This window comes from Melanerpes formicivorus, unplaced genomic scaffold (assembly GCF_026170545.1).
Source record: "Melanerpes formicivorus ecotype bairdi unplaced genomic scaffold, bMelFor1.0.p_v2 SCAF_43, whole genome shotgun sequence".
In the NCBI taxonomy this organism is placed as follows: domain Eukaryota; kingdom Metazoa; phylum Chordata; class Aves; order Piciformes; family Picidae; genus Melanerpes; species Melanerpes formicivorus.
The window spans coordinates 5,447,218-5,459,821 of record NW_027142395.1 but is presented as its reverse complement, the minus strand read 5'-3'; the positions used below and the strand labels follow the sequence as shown (position 1 = coordinate 5,459,821).

At 48.4% G+C, this 12,604-nt stretch overlaps 1 protein-coding gene and 1 long non-coding RNA gene across 6 annotated transcripts in view; one reads left to right on the top strand and one right to left on the bottom strand.

Annotated features, from left to right (window-relative positions):
• The window catches only part of RHOQ (ras homolog family member Q), a 46,424-nt gene extending 43,283 nt beyond the window's left edge, over positions 1–3,141 (bottom strand). For all 5 annotated transcript variants that reach the window (XM_068158899.1, XM_068158898.1, XM_068158895.1 and 2 more), the window contains exons 1-2: positions 2,647–3,141; positions 2,442–2,500 (exon numbers count right to left, since the gene is read on the bottom strand). In XM_068158899.1, the coding sequence (XP_068015000.1) occupies positions 2,442–2,500; positions 2,647–2,788 (201 nt within the window). In that variant the 5' untranslated portion in view covers positions 2,789–3,141. The remainder of the gene's footprint in view (positions 1–2,441; positions 2,501–2,646) is intronic.
• LOC137451429 (uncharacterized) lies at positions 2,139–10,622 on the top strand. Its single transcript, XR_010989827.1, has 3 exons — positions 2,139–2,573; positions 3,972–4,223; positions 10,420–10,622. It is a non-coding gene; the product is annotated as an uncharacterized lncRNA (long non-coding RNA).
• Positions 10,623–12,604: the final 1,982 nt, after the last annotated feature.

The window sequence follows — 12,604 nt, the reverse complement described above, 5'->3', positions numbered from 1 at the left end:
TATACTCTGCAGCTCCTTGGAAAATGCCTGCACCTCCCTTCAAAAACTATTTTGTTTCCAGTAAGGCATCTCCAGAGAGCTGAGAGTGTTCAAGTCCATGGGACCCAACGGGATACACCCATGGGTACTGAGAGAACTGGCAGATGAGGTTGCTAAACCCCTCTCTATTACATTCCAAAAGTCATGGCAGTCTGGGCAAGTCCCCACAGACTGGAAAAGGGGAAACATTACCCCCATTTTCAAAAAGGGTAAGAAGGAGGAACCAGGGAACGACAGGCCAGTCAGTCTCACCTCTGTGCCTGGAAAGATCATGGAGCAGATCCTCCTGGAGGCACTACTGGCTCAGAAGAATAATGAAGAGGTGATTGGGAACAGTCAGCATGGCTTCACCAAGGGCAAATCCTGCCTGACCAACCTGGTGGCCTTCTATGAGCAGGTGACAAAATGGGGTGAGCAACTGATGTCGTTTGCCTGGACCTGAGCAAAGCCTTCAACACTGTCCCGCACCACATCCTGGTCTCCAAACTGGTGACACATGGGTTTGATGGGTGGACCACTAGATGGATAAGGAACTGGCTTGATGGCCGCACCCAAAGAGTGGCTGTCAATGGCTCCATGTCCCAGTGGAGGCCAGTGACAAGCGGAGTCCCTCAGGGATCAGTCCTGGGACCTGTCTTATTCAACATCTTTGTGGGGGACATGGACAGTGGCATTGAGTGCACCCTCAGCAAGTTTGCTGATGACACCAAGCTGTGTGGTGCAGCAGACATGCTGGAGGGAAAGGAGGCCATCCAGAGGGACCTTGATAGGCTGGAGAGGTGGGCACAAGCCAACCTCATGAGGTTCAACAAGACCAAGTACAGGGTCCTGCATCTGGGTTGAAGCAATCCCAGGCACAAATACAGGCTGGGCAGTGACTGGCTGGAAAGCAGCCCTGAGGAGAGAGACTTGAGGGTGCTGGTGGACGAAAAGCTCAACATGAGCTCTCAATGTGCACTTGCAGCCCACAAAGCCAATCAGATCCTGGGCTGCATCAGGAGAAGTGTGGCTAGCAGGTCGAGGGAGGTGATCCTCCCCCTCTACTCAGCCCTGGTGAGACCCCACCTGGAGTACTGTGTCCAGTTCTGGAGCCCCTATTAAAAGAGGGATGTGGAGGTGCTGGAACGTGTCCAGAGAAGGGCCACAAGGATGATCAGAGGGCTGGAGCACCTCTCCTATGAGGACAGACTGAGGGAGTTTGGGCTGTTCAGTCTGCAGAAGAGAAAGCTCCGAGGTGACCTAATTGTGGCCTTCCAGTATCTGAAGGGGGCCTATAGGAAGGCTGGGGTGGGGACCTCTCAGGATCTCAGGTAGTGATAGGACTAGGGGGAATGGAATGAAGCTGGAGGTGGGGAGATTCAGGCTGGATGTGAGGAGGAAGTTCTTCACCATGAGAGTGGTGAAGCCCTGGAATGGGTTGTCCAGGGAGGTGGGTGAGGCCCCATCCCTGGAGGTGTTTAAGACCAGGCTGGATGAGGCTCTGGGCAGCCTGATCTAGTGCGGGGTGTCCCTGCCCATGGCAGGGGGGTTGGGGGGTTGGAACTAGATGATCCTTGTGGTCCCTTCCAACCCTGAATGATACTATGATACTAGATACAGTGGCTGGAGCCCTACAAATTAAGCCGTCCAACAAGTTACTTGAATAATGGAGCCCTTTAGTAGCCGCTACACCAGTGACCCCTCCAAACATCTAACATTTCACCCATCATTAAAGTTACTTAAGATACATACTTACAAAGCATCTTTCACAACATTCTTAACCGAATGAATCACTTGAATTGTCTGGAATAGCAGCAGAAACCCAGGCTATTCGAAATGCAGTGGCTACGAATTCCATTGCATTATTTTCTACCTTTAACTTGAATAACTCTTTTCAGCTAAGAGCTGTACAAGGTAAACGCAGAGAGCTGCGGCAGTCCGGCTCTCTACCCGACCTGACGCGTTGGAAGTTGTAAACTCCGTCCGTTTTAGGGGGCGCATATCACACACCTGAATGCCAGCGGCAGGGTCGGCATGCCGGGGAGGGGGGTGGAGCTGGCCGGGACCGATGGCCGGCCCAGCGTGCTGTCCTGCAAGTGCTGGCACGGCCGGAGCCGGGCACGCCGCTTCCCTCCGCGCCGGTGGATGCCACGGAGCCCCGGCCGCCACTTCCCGGAGCCGGCCACGTACCACTAAAAATAAAGCCGGTCTCCGCGCCCGCGTGCCCTCGGGAATAAGGGCTGAGCTGATGGTTTTCTTTTAAAGCCGATTTTTATTAATCGCACCGCGCAAGCCAACTCCACTCGGAATCGCCCAGCCCGGACCGCAGCCCTTGCGAACAACTTCGTCGCCGGGAGCGCCGCGGGGACGGGGACAGGGACAGGGACAAGGCCGGGGGTCCGCGAGCAGCGCTCGACACTCACCTGTCCGGCGGTATCGTACAGCCCCAGGAGGTACTGCTTGCCCCCAACGGTAACGCTGACTGCGAAGGGGGAAGAAACACAGCGAGTGAAGGAGGGCAAACCCCGGCCGAACCTTCCCGCTCGTTTGACGGGGTAAGGGCGGGGGATGGAAGAGGGGAGGGCGGGCAGCTGCCACGGCCGGCCGCCAGACCCCCTGCCCGCTCACCTGCGTAGTGGTCGAAGACGGTGGGCACGTACTCTTCGGGGAAGGCGTCGTTGGCGTAGCTCATCAGCAGGCACGTCTTGCCCACGGCGCCGTCCCCCACCACCACGCACTTCAGCATGACTGCCGCGCTGCCATGGGCCATAGCTGGAGCCCGCCCTCATGGCCCCGTGGGCGCACCCCGCCGCGCCGGGCCCCCCGGCATCGCCTCCATTGCCGCTCAGCGGCCTTCCCCGCCGGCCCCCGCCGGGTGCAGCCCCCCCGCCATCCGCCGCCTTGCTGGGCCCGGCGGGAGCCGCCTTCCGCGGCCGCGCCGCGTAAGGGAAGCGCCCACCGCCGCCCGCCTGGCCGTGGGACTGGGCGGAGGCGGGGAGCGGCGTCCCGTGCGTGGGATGGCGGTGGAACGAGGCGGCTGGGGGGCAGCCGGGGCTGGGGCCGGTGTGCCTGAGTGGGGGCTGGCCCCGACCCCGCTGCTTTCACACGCATGCACAGCGGCATTCGGCCGTTCCTGGAGAAGAAGCCCATGCTCTGGAGCCGCTCGGCCGCTGAGGGCAGCTCCTGCCCCGAGAGAGTAGCGGGGATTCGTTACTGCTCTGTGCTGATCTCCCTCGCCCCCCCCGCCCCCTACTCCCCTCTGCCCCCTACTCCCCCCTCTACTTCCCCCCCCCCCCTTCCTTCCCCGTCCCCCTGCCCATTGCGTACAAAAGAAACTTGAGTCGCATCCTCTGACATAACCCGTAAATGAGTTGGTATGAAAATAGTCGACAGTGCCAGAATGGATTTTTTTTTCTGCATTGAGTTGGTTTGAAGCCTGAAAGTCAGGAGTGGGCAGGTATGTAAGAACACAATGTGCGTGGTCTAAACCGCCTTGAGCACCCATTTGACAGGCTGAGACTGGGGGCAAGAGCTAAGGAGAGCAGATACTGCATGAGAAATTAGTGGAATCGTGCTCCCACTCATATCAGTGGCAAAAATCCCACCATTCAGTGGCACCAGGCTTTCACCCTAGCAAGTTATTTCCAACGTCACATTTTCAAAGTGCATGAAACACTCAGAAAGAAAACAATTGAGTTTTCTATTCCATTTTTTCCACAGAGTTTTGCTATAAGACCAATCCAGTTATGACAAAAGACAGCATACTAGCACAAAACCATGAGGAGACCTTGGTGTCCTGTAGTTTGTGCTCCTGTTTCATCTGACATGCTTGAGAGTGAAAGTAAATGCAAATCCCACATTCCACAAAGCTTGTCTGAATATTCAATAAGAGAGGTTTTCAAATCAGGACAAAATAAAAAAATGCTATTTTTTATTATTTGCAATTTTTTCAGCTTAGTCAAACTTTCATGCCTTCAGATCACAGAGAAGGAAAGTAGGACATCCAAGACTGATCAGCTGTGATGTCCTCCTAATTCATCCAAACAGTGTCAACCCAAACCCACAGGCAGATAAAGACTGCCCCAGGAGGTATTTTCTCAGCCCTCTGGAAAATGCCAGATGTAAAAGAAAGACTGATCTACAAAAATGTCAGCTGGCAGACAGTGCTCCAGGTCTCCTAGAGAGCAGCTTTGCCTAATGAGCAGGTATGTCATGCATAAGGAGCTGTTTCGGGATGGGTTTTAGGATTCAGTCCAAGAAAATTTTGCCATTGCAATGTGCTGCCCAGGGAGGTGGTGGAGTCTCCATCACTGGAGGTGTTTGAGAAGAGACTGGATGAGGCACTTGGTGCCATGGTTTAGTTGATTAGATGGTGTTGGGTGATGGATTGGACTTGATGATCTCAAAGGTCTTTTCTAACCTGGTCTATTCTATTCTAGTCTATTCTAGTCTAAATTTTATTCTAAAACTGCTTTACAGTTATTTTACATGATACGTGAGGTTAGATGTTCCCAGATATCCATGAGGAATTGTGCAAATGCTTAGTAGTCAAAGTGATATCCACTTCCCTTTTGCTAGATTTGCCAATGTATACATTCAGGAACACCTCACACCTGCATCCCTGGGCATCAGCACCCTAGGCCACAGCTTGTGCAATCAATGGGAAGTATACTTCATCCAGTCTGATGCTTAATTGCTAGTGTTGTTTCTCAAATCCTGCAATCATCATTTCAAACTTGCACAGTCTCAGCCAAATGATTCTCATACAGTCCCTCATCTCTCTCAGACAATGCATGGCCAATTAGCCTGCACTAAATATTTGGAGTAAAGGAAGATATGGAACTTGTAAACTGAAACATCCAGACTCTCTTCACCAGCCTGGCTGGTCCCACAGCCATGGGAAGTCATGTGGTTGCAGGAGTAGGACCTTATGAAACCCCACAGTAGCACCATGGCAAATACAGCTCAGCGGAATCACCTATAGGGGCACACAATTGTAAGAACTCAGGTGGTTTCATTCACAGTGTTCAATTATTTACCACCCTTTGCAGACGTCAGTTTCTGGCAAGCACACACATCAGTGCAGTAGTGAGGCTGCACCAATGAGGGTGCACCAATAAGGAGAATATACTCACCTAGAAGTTGATCTCTTCAACTTTTCTGAGTTTTAGTAACGCCTATGCTGATGTCAGCTGAGATGGCTCCATGGAGGAATTCAACTCAACTGTGTCTTGGCACAACAAATACCTTCCCTGGAAGAATTCAACTCAACTGTATATTGGCACAACAAATACCTTCCCAGGAATCACATCCTTCTTTCAGATGGACTAACAATCAGTTCTGTATAAGACACTTCCATTTTGCAGCAGCACAAATGTGAAAACAAAACAAAAAAAATCTACCCACCTGTCACATTAAATCTAACACCATTTATTAGAATAAACCAAACCAGGTTGGAAGAGACCTTCAAGATCATCGTGTCCAACCCATCAACCAATCCAACCCACCCAAACAGCTAACCCATGGCACCAAGCACCCCATCAAGTCTCCTTCTGAACACCTTCAATGACGGCGACTCCACCACCTCCCCGGGCAACCCATTCCAATGGGCAATCACTCTTTCTGTATAGAACTTCTTCCTAACATCCAACCTGAACCTCCCCTGGCGCAGCCTGAGACTGTGTCCTCTTGTTCTGGTACTGGGTGCCTGGGAGAAGAGACCATCATCAGCCTGTCTACAACCTCCCTTCAGGTAGTTGTAGAGAGTGATAAGGTCACCCCTGAGTCTCCTCTTCTCCAGGCTAAGCAGCCCCAGCTCCCTCAGCCTCTCCTATTAGGGCTTGTGTTCCAAACCCCTCACCAACTTTGTTGCCCTTCTCTGGACTCGTTCCAGCAAGTCAACATCCTTCCTAAACTGAGGGGCCCAGAACTGGACACAGTACTCGAGGTGTGGCCTAACCAGTGCAGTGTACAGGGGCAGAATGACCTCCCTGTTCCTGCTGGCCACACTGTTCTTGATGCAGGCCAGGATGCCATTGGCCCTCTTGGCTGCCTGGGCACACTGCATTTCCCCCTAGCTTGTTTCATAAGGTAGTAAAACAAACCAGTATGAAATTAGAATTGAATTGAATTGACCAGGTTGGAAAGACCTTCAAGATCATCAAGTCCAACCCATCACCCAACACCATCTAATCAACTAAACCATGGCACCAAGTGCTTCATCCAGTCTCTTCTTAAACACCTTCAGTGATGGAGACTCCACCACCTCCCTGGGCAGCACATTTCAATGGCCAATCTCTCTTTCTGGGAAGAATTTCTTCCTAACATCCAGCCTAAACCTCCCCTGGCACAGCTTGAGCCTGTGTCCTCTTGTTACAGTATCACAGTATCACCAAGGTTGGAAGAGACCTCAAAGATCATCAAGTCCAACCTGTCACCACAGACCTCATGACTAAACCATGGCACCAAGTGCCACATCCAATCCCCTCTTGAACACCTCCAGGGACAGTGATTCCACCAACTCCCTGGGCAGCCCATTCCAATGACAAATTACTCACTCGGTGAAGAACTTTCTCCTCACCTCAAGCCTAAACTTCCCCTGGCACAGCTTCAGACTGTGTCCTCTTGCTCTGGTGCTGGGTGTCTGGGAGAAAAGACCAACCCTCACCTGGCTACAACCTCCCTTCAGGGAGTTGTAGACAGCAAGAAGGTCTCCCCTGAGCCTCCTCTTCTTCAGGGTAAGCAACCCCAACTCCCTCAGCCTCTCCTCACAAGGCTGTGCTCAAGACCCCTCCCCAGCTTTGTTGCCCTTCTCTGGACACATTCCAGCAACTCAACATCTTTCCTAAACTGAGGAGCCCAGAACTGGATACAGGACTCAAGGTGTGGCCTAACCAGTGCTGAGCATCCAGCCTGTCAAGGTCCCTTTGCAGAGCTCTCCTACCTTCTAACAGATCAACTCCTGCCCTCAGCTTGGTGTCATCTGCAAATTTACTGATGATGGACTCAATCTCCTCAGATTATTCATTAATTAATAATAATAGTAAAAATAATCTCGTCATTTTAATGACATTCTAAATGTATTTTTATTACTCATTGTTTACTATGAAGTTGTTAGGAAATGCAGAAACAGTTCAGTCTGATTTTTGAGCAAAAAATTAACTTCTAAGGACAGTCTGTGACTAGCTTATGCACTGCACAGTTACTCTAGCATCATGTATAAGTGCTAAACACCCCTTTTTTTCTTTTTAAGAATTAAAACTTTGCTTTGTAGGACTTCTGTAAGACCTCCATAGATGGGAGGCTGAGCACCTACTGGGAGGAAGGAACACAGCTAGATTGCCCTTAGAAGTAAGCCTGTTCCAAATAATTCAGATCAGTAACGGAGGAAAGTTTGTAGAGGAGAGCATCTAATAAATGATGGGAAGCCTATAAGGACAGACACAAGTCTAGTGAAAGTCCACAGGTGACCATGCAGCTAGATAACAAAACAGAAACATTTCTTGGAAGCAGTTTTTGGGGTACACAGACTTCTGCAAGTGAGAACATGGAGTGGGACCATAAAGCAGAATCACTCTTTCATATGAGTTAACAGCAGCAGGAACAACAGAAGAGAAAGTGATGGAGCCAGGCCTTAGTAAGCAGTAAAAGCAAAAGATCCATTTGGTCAATAGGACGGGAGAATAAGTGTTTTTAATTGTCTAAATTGAACACCTTTCAAAAAGACAAATCCGCCCTTTTCAATTGCTAACACGTCTCTAAATGTAGCCTCAACATTTACACAGTGCGATTATTTTCATTGAGTGCACTGCCTGTGTTGTGATAACACTCCAGTGTTTCTCTGTCCAAATCCTCTTGTCGGCCCTGCCATATAAAACATGGTGCCTCACTTTGTTACCAGACTGATGTACACCACTGCAGAGTGGTCATGAATCTCTCTACAGAGGTGGACCACACCCATAGTGGGTGAAATTATTTCATGGGAGTAGCCAGTATTTGAGGAGACACCCCTAAAAATGCCAAGTCCAGCCAAAGCTCAAAATGAGGAGTGAACAACACTTAAATTAGTCCCACAAAAGTCCATCAGAAGAATCAATTTTTTAGACACCTCTGTGGAAGACTTGAGCCATGGTTTATAATTCCCTAAAAAAACCTTCAAGACTCACAAGGAATGCTAAGTCTTTAGGAAAGTCAGTGTAAAGGACAATGTCATCTCAATGCCCTGTTTGCAGCATATCATCTTTCAGACCCAATCAATCTCGTTTTTGAGCAGAGCTGTCTCTAAGCAGCAGAAGGTAACACCCAAATGGCCATAGCACAAGCCTGTCTTTCAGTTAAGAGTGATTTACTATTGTCATAAATGGTGAGAACACCATTTTCACAGTTTATGACTCTGTTCATTACAATCCTGCTTCTCTACCCAAGATTCTGTAATGCAGAGAATGTTTATGTATCCCAGCAATATGGACAAAACAAATCACATATTTCAAACATGCAAAAATTGGTCAGTTTGACAGCTGCAGATCCATCTCCTTCTGAATGTCAGTTTCTACTCTGTCTCCCTGTGCTGGGTTGAGGCAGCCCCCTTCCCCACCCCTGGCAAACAATAAACACTCAGACAAACGGATTGCAAAAGTGATGGAAAGTTTAAATAGAAAGCAGTGAACTTTTACAGAAAAGCAAAAGCACAGTGACAAAGAAAAATCCCCAAACAGACCCAGAGAGATCCCATCCCTACCTGAGGGTACACCCGAGACCCCCAGGGCTCCTTCTTCCCCCTCCCATTGCTAGGCTAGTCTCAGCTGGCCAGATCTGAGACTGCCCATCCCCCCATGGCCTTGGGCCTAGCCAGGCCCAAAGCCAGGAGACATCTCCCCCAGTTACCGGCTGACGGAGGAGGAAGAAAACAGAGCGTGCTAGACTCCGCACTGGATCTTATAGTGGTGCAAAGGATTGTGGTATGAAATACTACATAATTTCCTGTGTCCACCCCTGGGCTGGACTTCTGGACACAGGAAGTAAACACTGCAGGGGGGCACCCAGCTCAAATTGTAACACTCCCAATTCTTTTTAATCATTTACAAGAACACTGGTCCTAATTTCCTCTCAATTTATAAGGCCTTGACTGTGTGCTTGCTTCCCTCATAATATATTTCATAAACAGTGATATCTCCAAGCTATAAAATCAGAACAAACCAGGACAAGACATATTAAGTCATCTGCTATAGTCACCTCATTGCTAGAGCACACTGCCACTTTCCCTCTAGTGGTCCTTGTAATGGGTTGGGGCAGCCCCCCCTCCCCACCATGTGCAGAAATAACGACTCAGACAAACGAATTGCAAAAGTGATGGAAAGTTTAAATAGAACGGTGAGTGCGTGCAGAGAGCTAGAAACACAGTGACAAGAGAGAGACCCGAAACAGACCCAAAGAGATCCCATTCCCACCTGAGGGTGCACCCAAACCCCCAGGGCTCTTCCTTCCCCCCCCCCCCACTGCTAGGCTAGTCTCAGCTGGCCAGATCTGAGACTGCCCATCCCCCTGTGGCCTTGGGCCTAACCAGACCCATGGCCGGGAGATCTCTCCCCCAGTTACCAGGTGGCGAGGAGGAAGGAAAGAGGAAGTGCCAGACCCCGCCGTAAGACTTATAGTGGTGCAAGGGATCATGGTAGGAAATAACCTAATTTCCTGTGTCCACCCACTGGGCTGGACTTCTGGACACAGGAAACACCCCTGTAGCAGAGGGCACCCAGCCCAAACTACGACAGTCCTCTTCAAGTAAGGCTGAATGTCACAAGCAGGTGAAATGTCTCTGTGAGAGAGGTCTGGAACACAAGCCCTGTGAGGAGAGGCTGAGGGAGCTGGGGTTGCTTACCCTGAAGAAGAGGAGGCTCAGGGGAGACCTTCTTGCTGTCTACAACTACCTGAAGGGAGGTTGGTGGAGCCAGGTGGAGGTTGGTCTCTTCTCCCAGGCAATGACAGCACCAGAACAAGAGGACACAGTCTCAAGATGTGCCTGGGGAAATTCAGGATTGAGATGAGGAGAAAGTTCTTCCCAGAAAGAGTAATTGGCCATTGGAGTGTGCTGCCCAGGGAGGTGGAGGAGTCACCGTCCCTGGAGGTGTTCAAGAGGGGACTGGATGTGGCACTTGAAGCCATGGTTTACTTAGTCATGAGGTGTTGGGTGACAGCTTGGACTTGATGATCTCTGAGGTCTTTTCCAACCTTACTGATTCTATGATTGTTCTCTTCAGGGGAGCAACCTAGTGTGGTCTGCTATATAGAAAGCTCTTGCACAGGTCTCTTGGACTGTCTCATCTTACTCATTTTATGAAGTTATTCTGTAAAAGCTTGTGATTCTCTATTATAATCACCCTAAGTAATTTCCATCCTTTTTTGCAGGGATGTAACTGAGAAGAGAGCCTTCAGCTGACTAAAGCAAAACAGTGGCACCAGGACTGAAACTAGGGCCCATTGCTGAGAATGAGATACAATATTTTAAAAATAAAATTGTAACTTGACACGGGCAACTGTCACAATCACTACTCTGTCTGCTTTTTCTGAGTAACTGTAGTGTAAGAGCTTTGAAGATGGTAAAAGAAAATAAATCAGTGGAATCCTTTTCTCTAAAAAGGAAGCTCCTTTGAGGTGCATACTTTTTGAAATCATGTGAATTCCATTAAAATGTTTTAAGGAAAGCAGAGGAATCTTCAGGCAGCTTTAAAATACCCAGTTTTCATATTTTTAGAGCAAATAATTTTCTAAATGACTATGGTTTCAATTTAAGCTAGCATAACATTGGAATATAGTGTAACACAAATGAAAAGGTGACATTATTAAATTTTTTCAGGTTGCATTCCTAATTCATACAATAGCAAATTTCAAAAATGTTCATAAAATTGAATTTTCATAATCAGCACAGCTTGTGCACTCCCTCATGCTTGTGGCATTCTAAACTATAGTAAGATAATATGTTCCCTTCTAACTAACGCTGTTTTCCCCTTCTAACTAATGCTGTAACGAAATGCCCAGTTTTCAACATCATCAGCACTCAAGTATAACCACCCAGCAAGTACTGCCCATTTCTGAGCTGCAGTTCTTTTATCATAGAATCATAGAATCAATAAGGTTGGAAAAGACCTCAGAGATCATGAAGTCCAACCTGTCACCCAACACCTCATGACAACTAAACCATGGCTCCAAGTGCCACATCCAATCCTTTTTTGAACACCTCCAGGGACAGGGGGACTCCACCACCTCCCTGGGCAGCACATTCCAGTGGCCAATTACTCTTTCTGGGAAGAACTTTCTCCTCATCTTGAGCCTAAACTTCCCCTGGCACAGCTTGAGATTCTGTCCTCTTGTTCTGGTGCTGGTTGCCTGGGAGAAGAGATCAGTAATGCATCTGATTTTGCCACAATTTTGAATTGCCCCACTATTATTAATAATTATTTTACTGTAGCACAATCAAGTATGATTTTCTTAATTATTCAAAGTGTTTGATTTGAATAGGAAGTGCTAAAATACAAAGTGAAAAACAATTTCTCTCCTGCATAGTTTGTGGTCAAGTCCCTAAGAAATTCAACCAGAGCACAACACATAAAAGAAGATTGAGTAAGCTGATGTAGACCATGGGTACATGCCCAGCTTTCCAGATTTTTCTGTCCTAAGAAATAGCTATGAATTTGTTTGGTTTCTCCCAAATATGTTTCTTAATGTGCTCTATAATAATTTTCTTGAGTTTTTTAAGGGTATTTATCCCATGCTAACTTCTGTGATTCCTCCCAAATTAGTGTTTGCTGCCAAATTCATTAGCATATTTACCAGCCCCCCTTAGGAGATTAAGGAAGACATTAAATATAACCCTTCCCTTCCCTTCCCTTCCCTTCCCTTCCCTTCCCTTCCCTTCCCTTCCCTTCCCTTCCCTTCCCTTCCCTTCCCTTCCCTTCCCTTCCCTTCCCTTCCCTTCCCTTCCCTTCCCTTCCCTTCCCTTCCCTTCCCTTCCCTTCCCTTCCCTTCCCTTCCCTTCCCTTCCCTTCCCTTCCCTTCCCTTCCCTTCCCTTCCCTTCCCTTCCCTTCCCTTCCCTTCCCTTCCCTTCCCTTCCCTTCCCTTCCTTTTTGCTGTTTACTAAAGAAGCATTTAAAGCACTGGAGAGAGTAAATCTCCTGGAAATTTGGTGAGATTAGGGCATCTGTGTCCCACAGGTTTCTTGAAAAGGTCTGGGATTCCGAGATACAATATTAAACTATGAAATCAATTATGCTAGCACTCTGTTGGTTCTATTCCCTATTCAGTCAAGGAGTCTGAACAGAATACATCACTACTCAGCCATTTAATACTGGGCTAAGTGTCAAAAAGAAGCAATTCTGTTCTTCAGGCCAGCTTGCAGTTCACCAAACATTTTATTGGAAATAAAATCTGTATCACAGTGGGGCTTTTTGTACAGCAAAAGTCACCACTATTCCCAGGCACAGAAGAGAGAGCTATGCAAGCAAACGCTTCCTCTAAGCGTTTACCCTCAGCTGATGCTATCTGTAAGGATTCATACATCACCATAGTACCAGAATATCCTTTTCATGGTTGCTA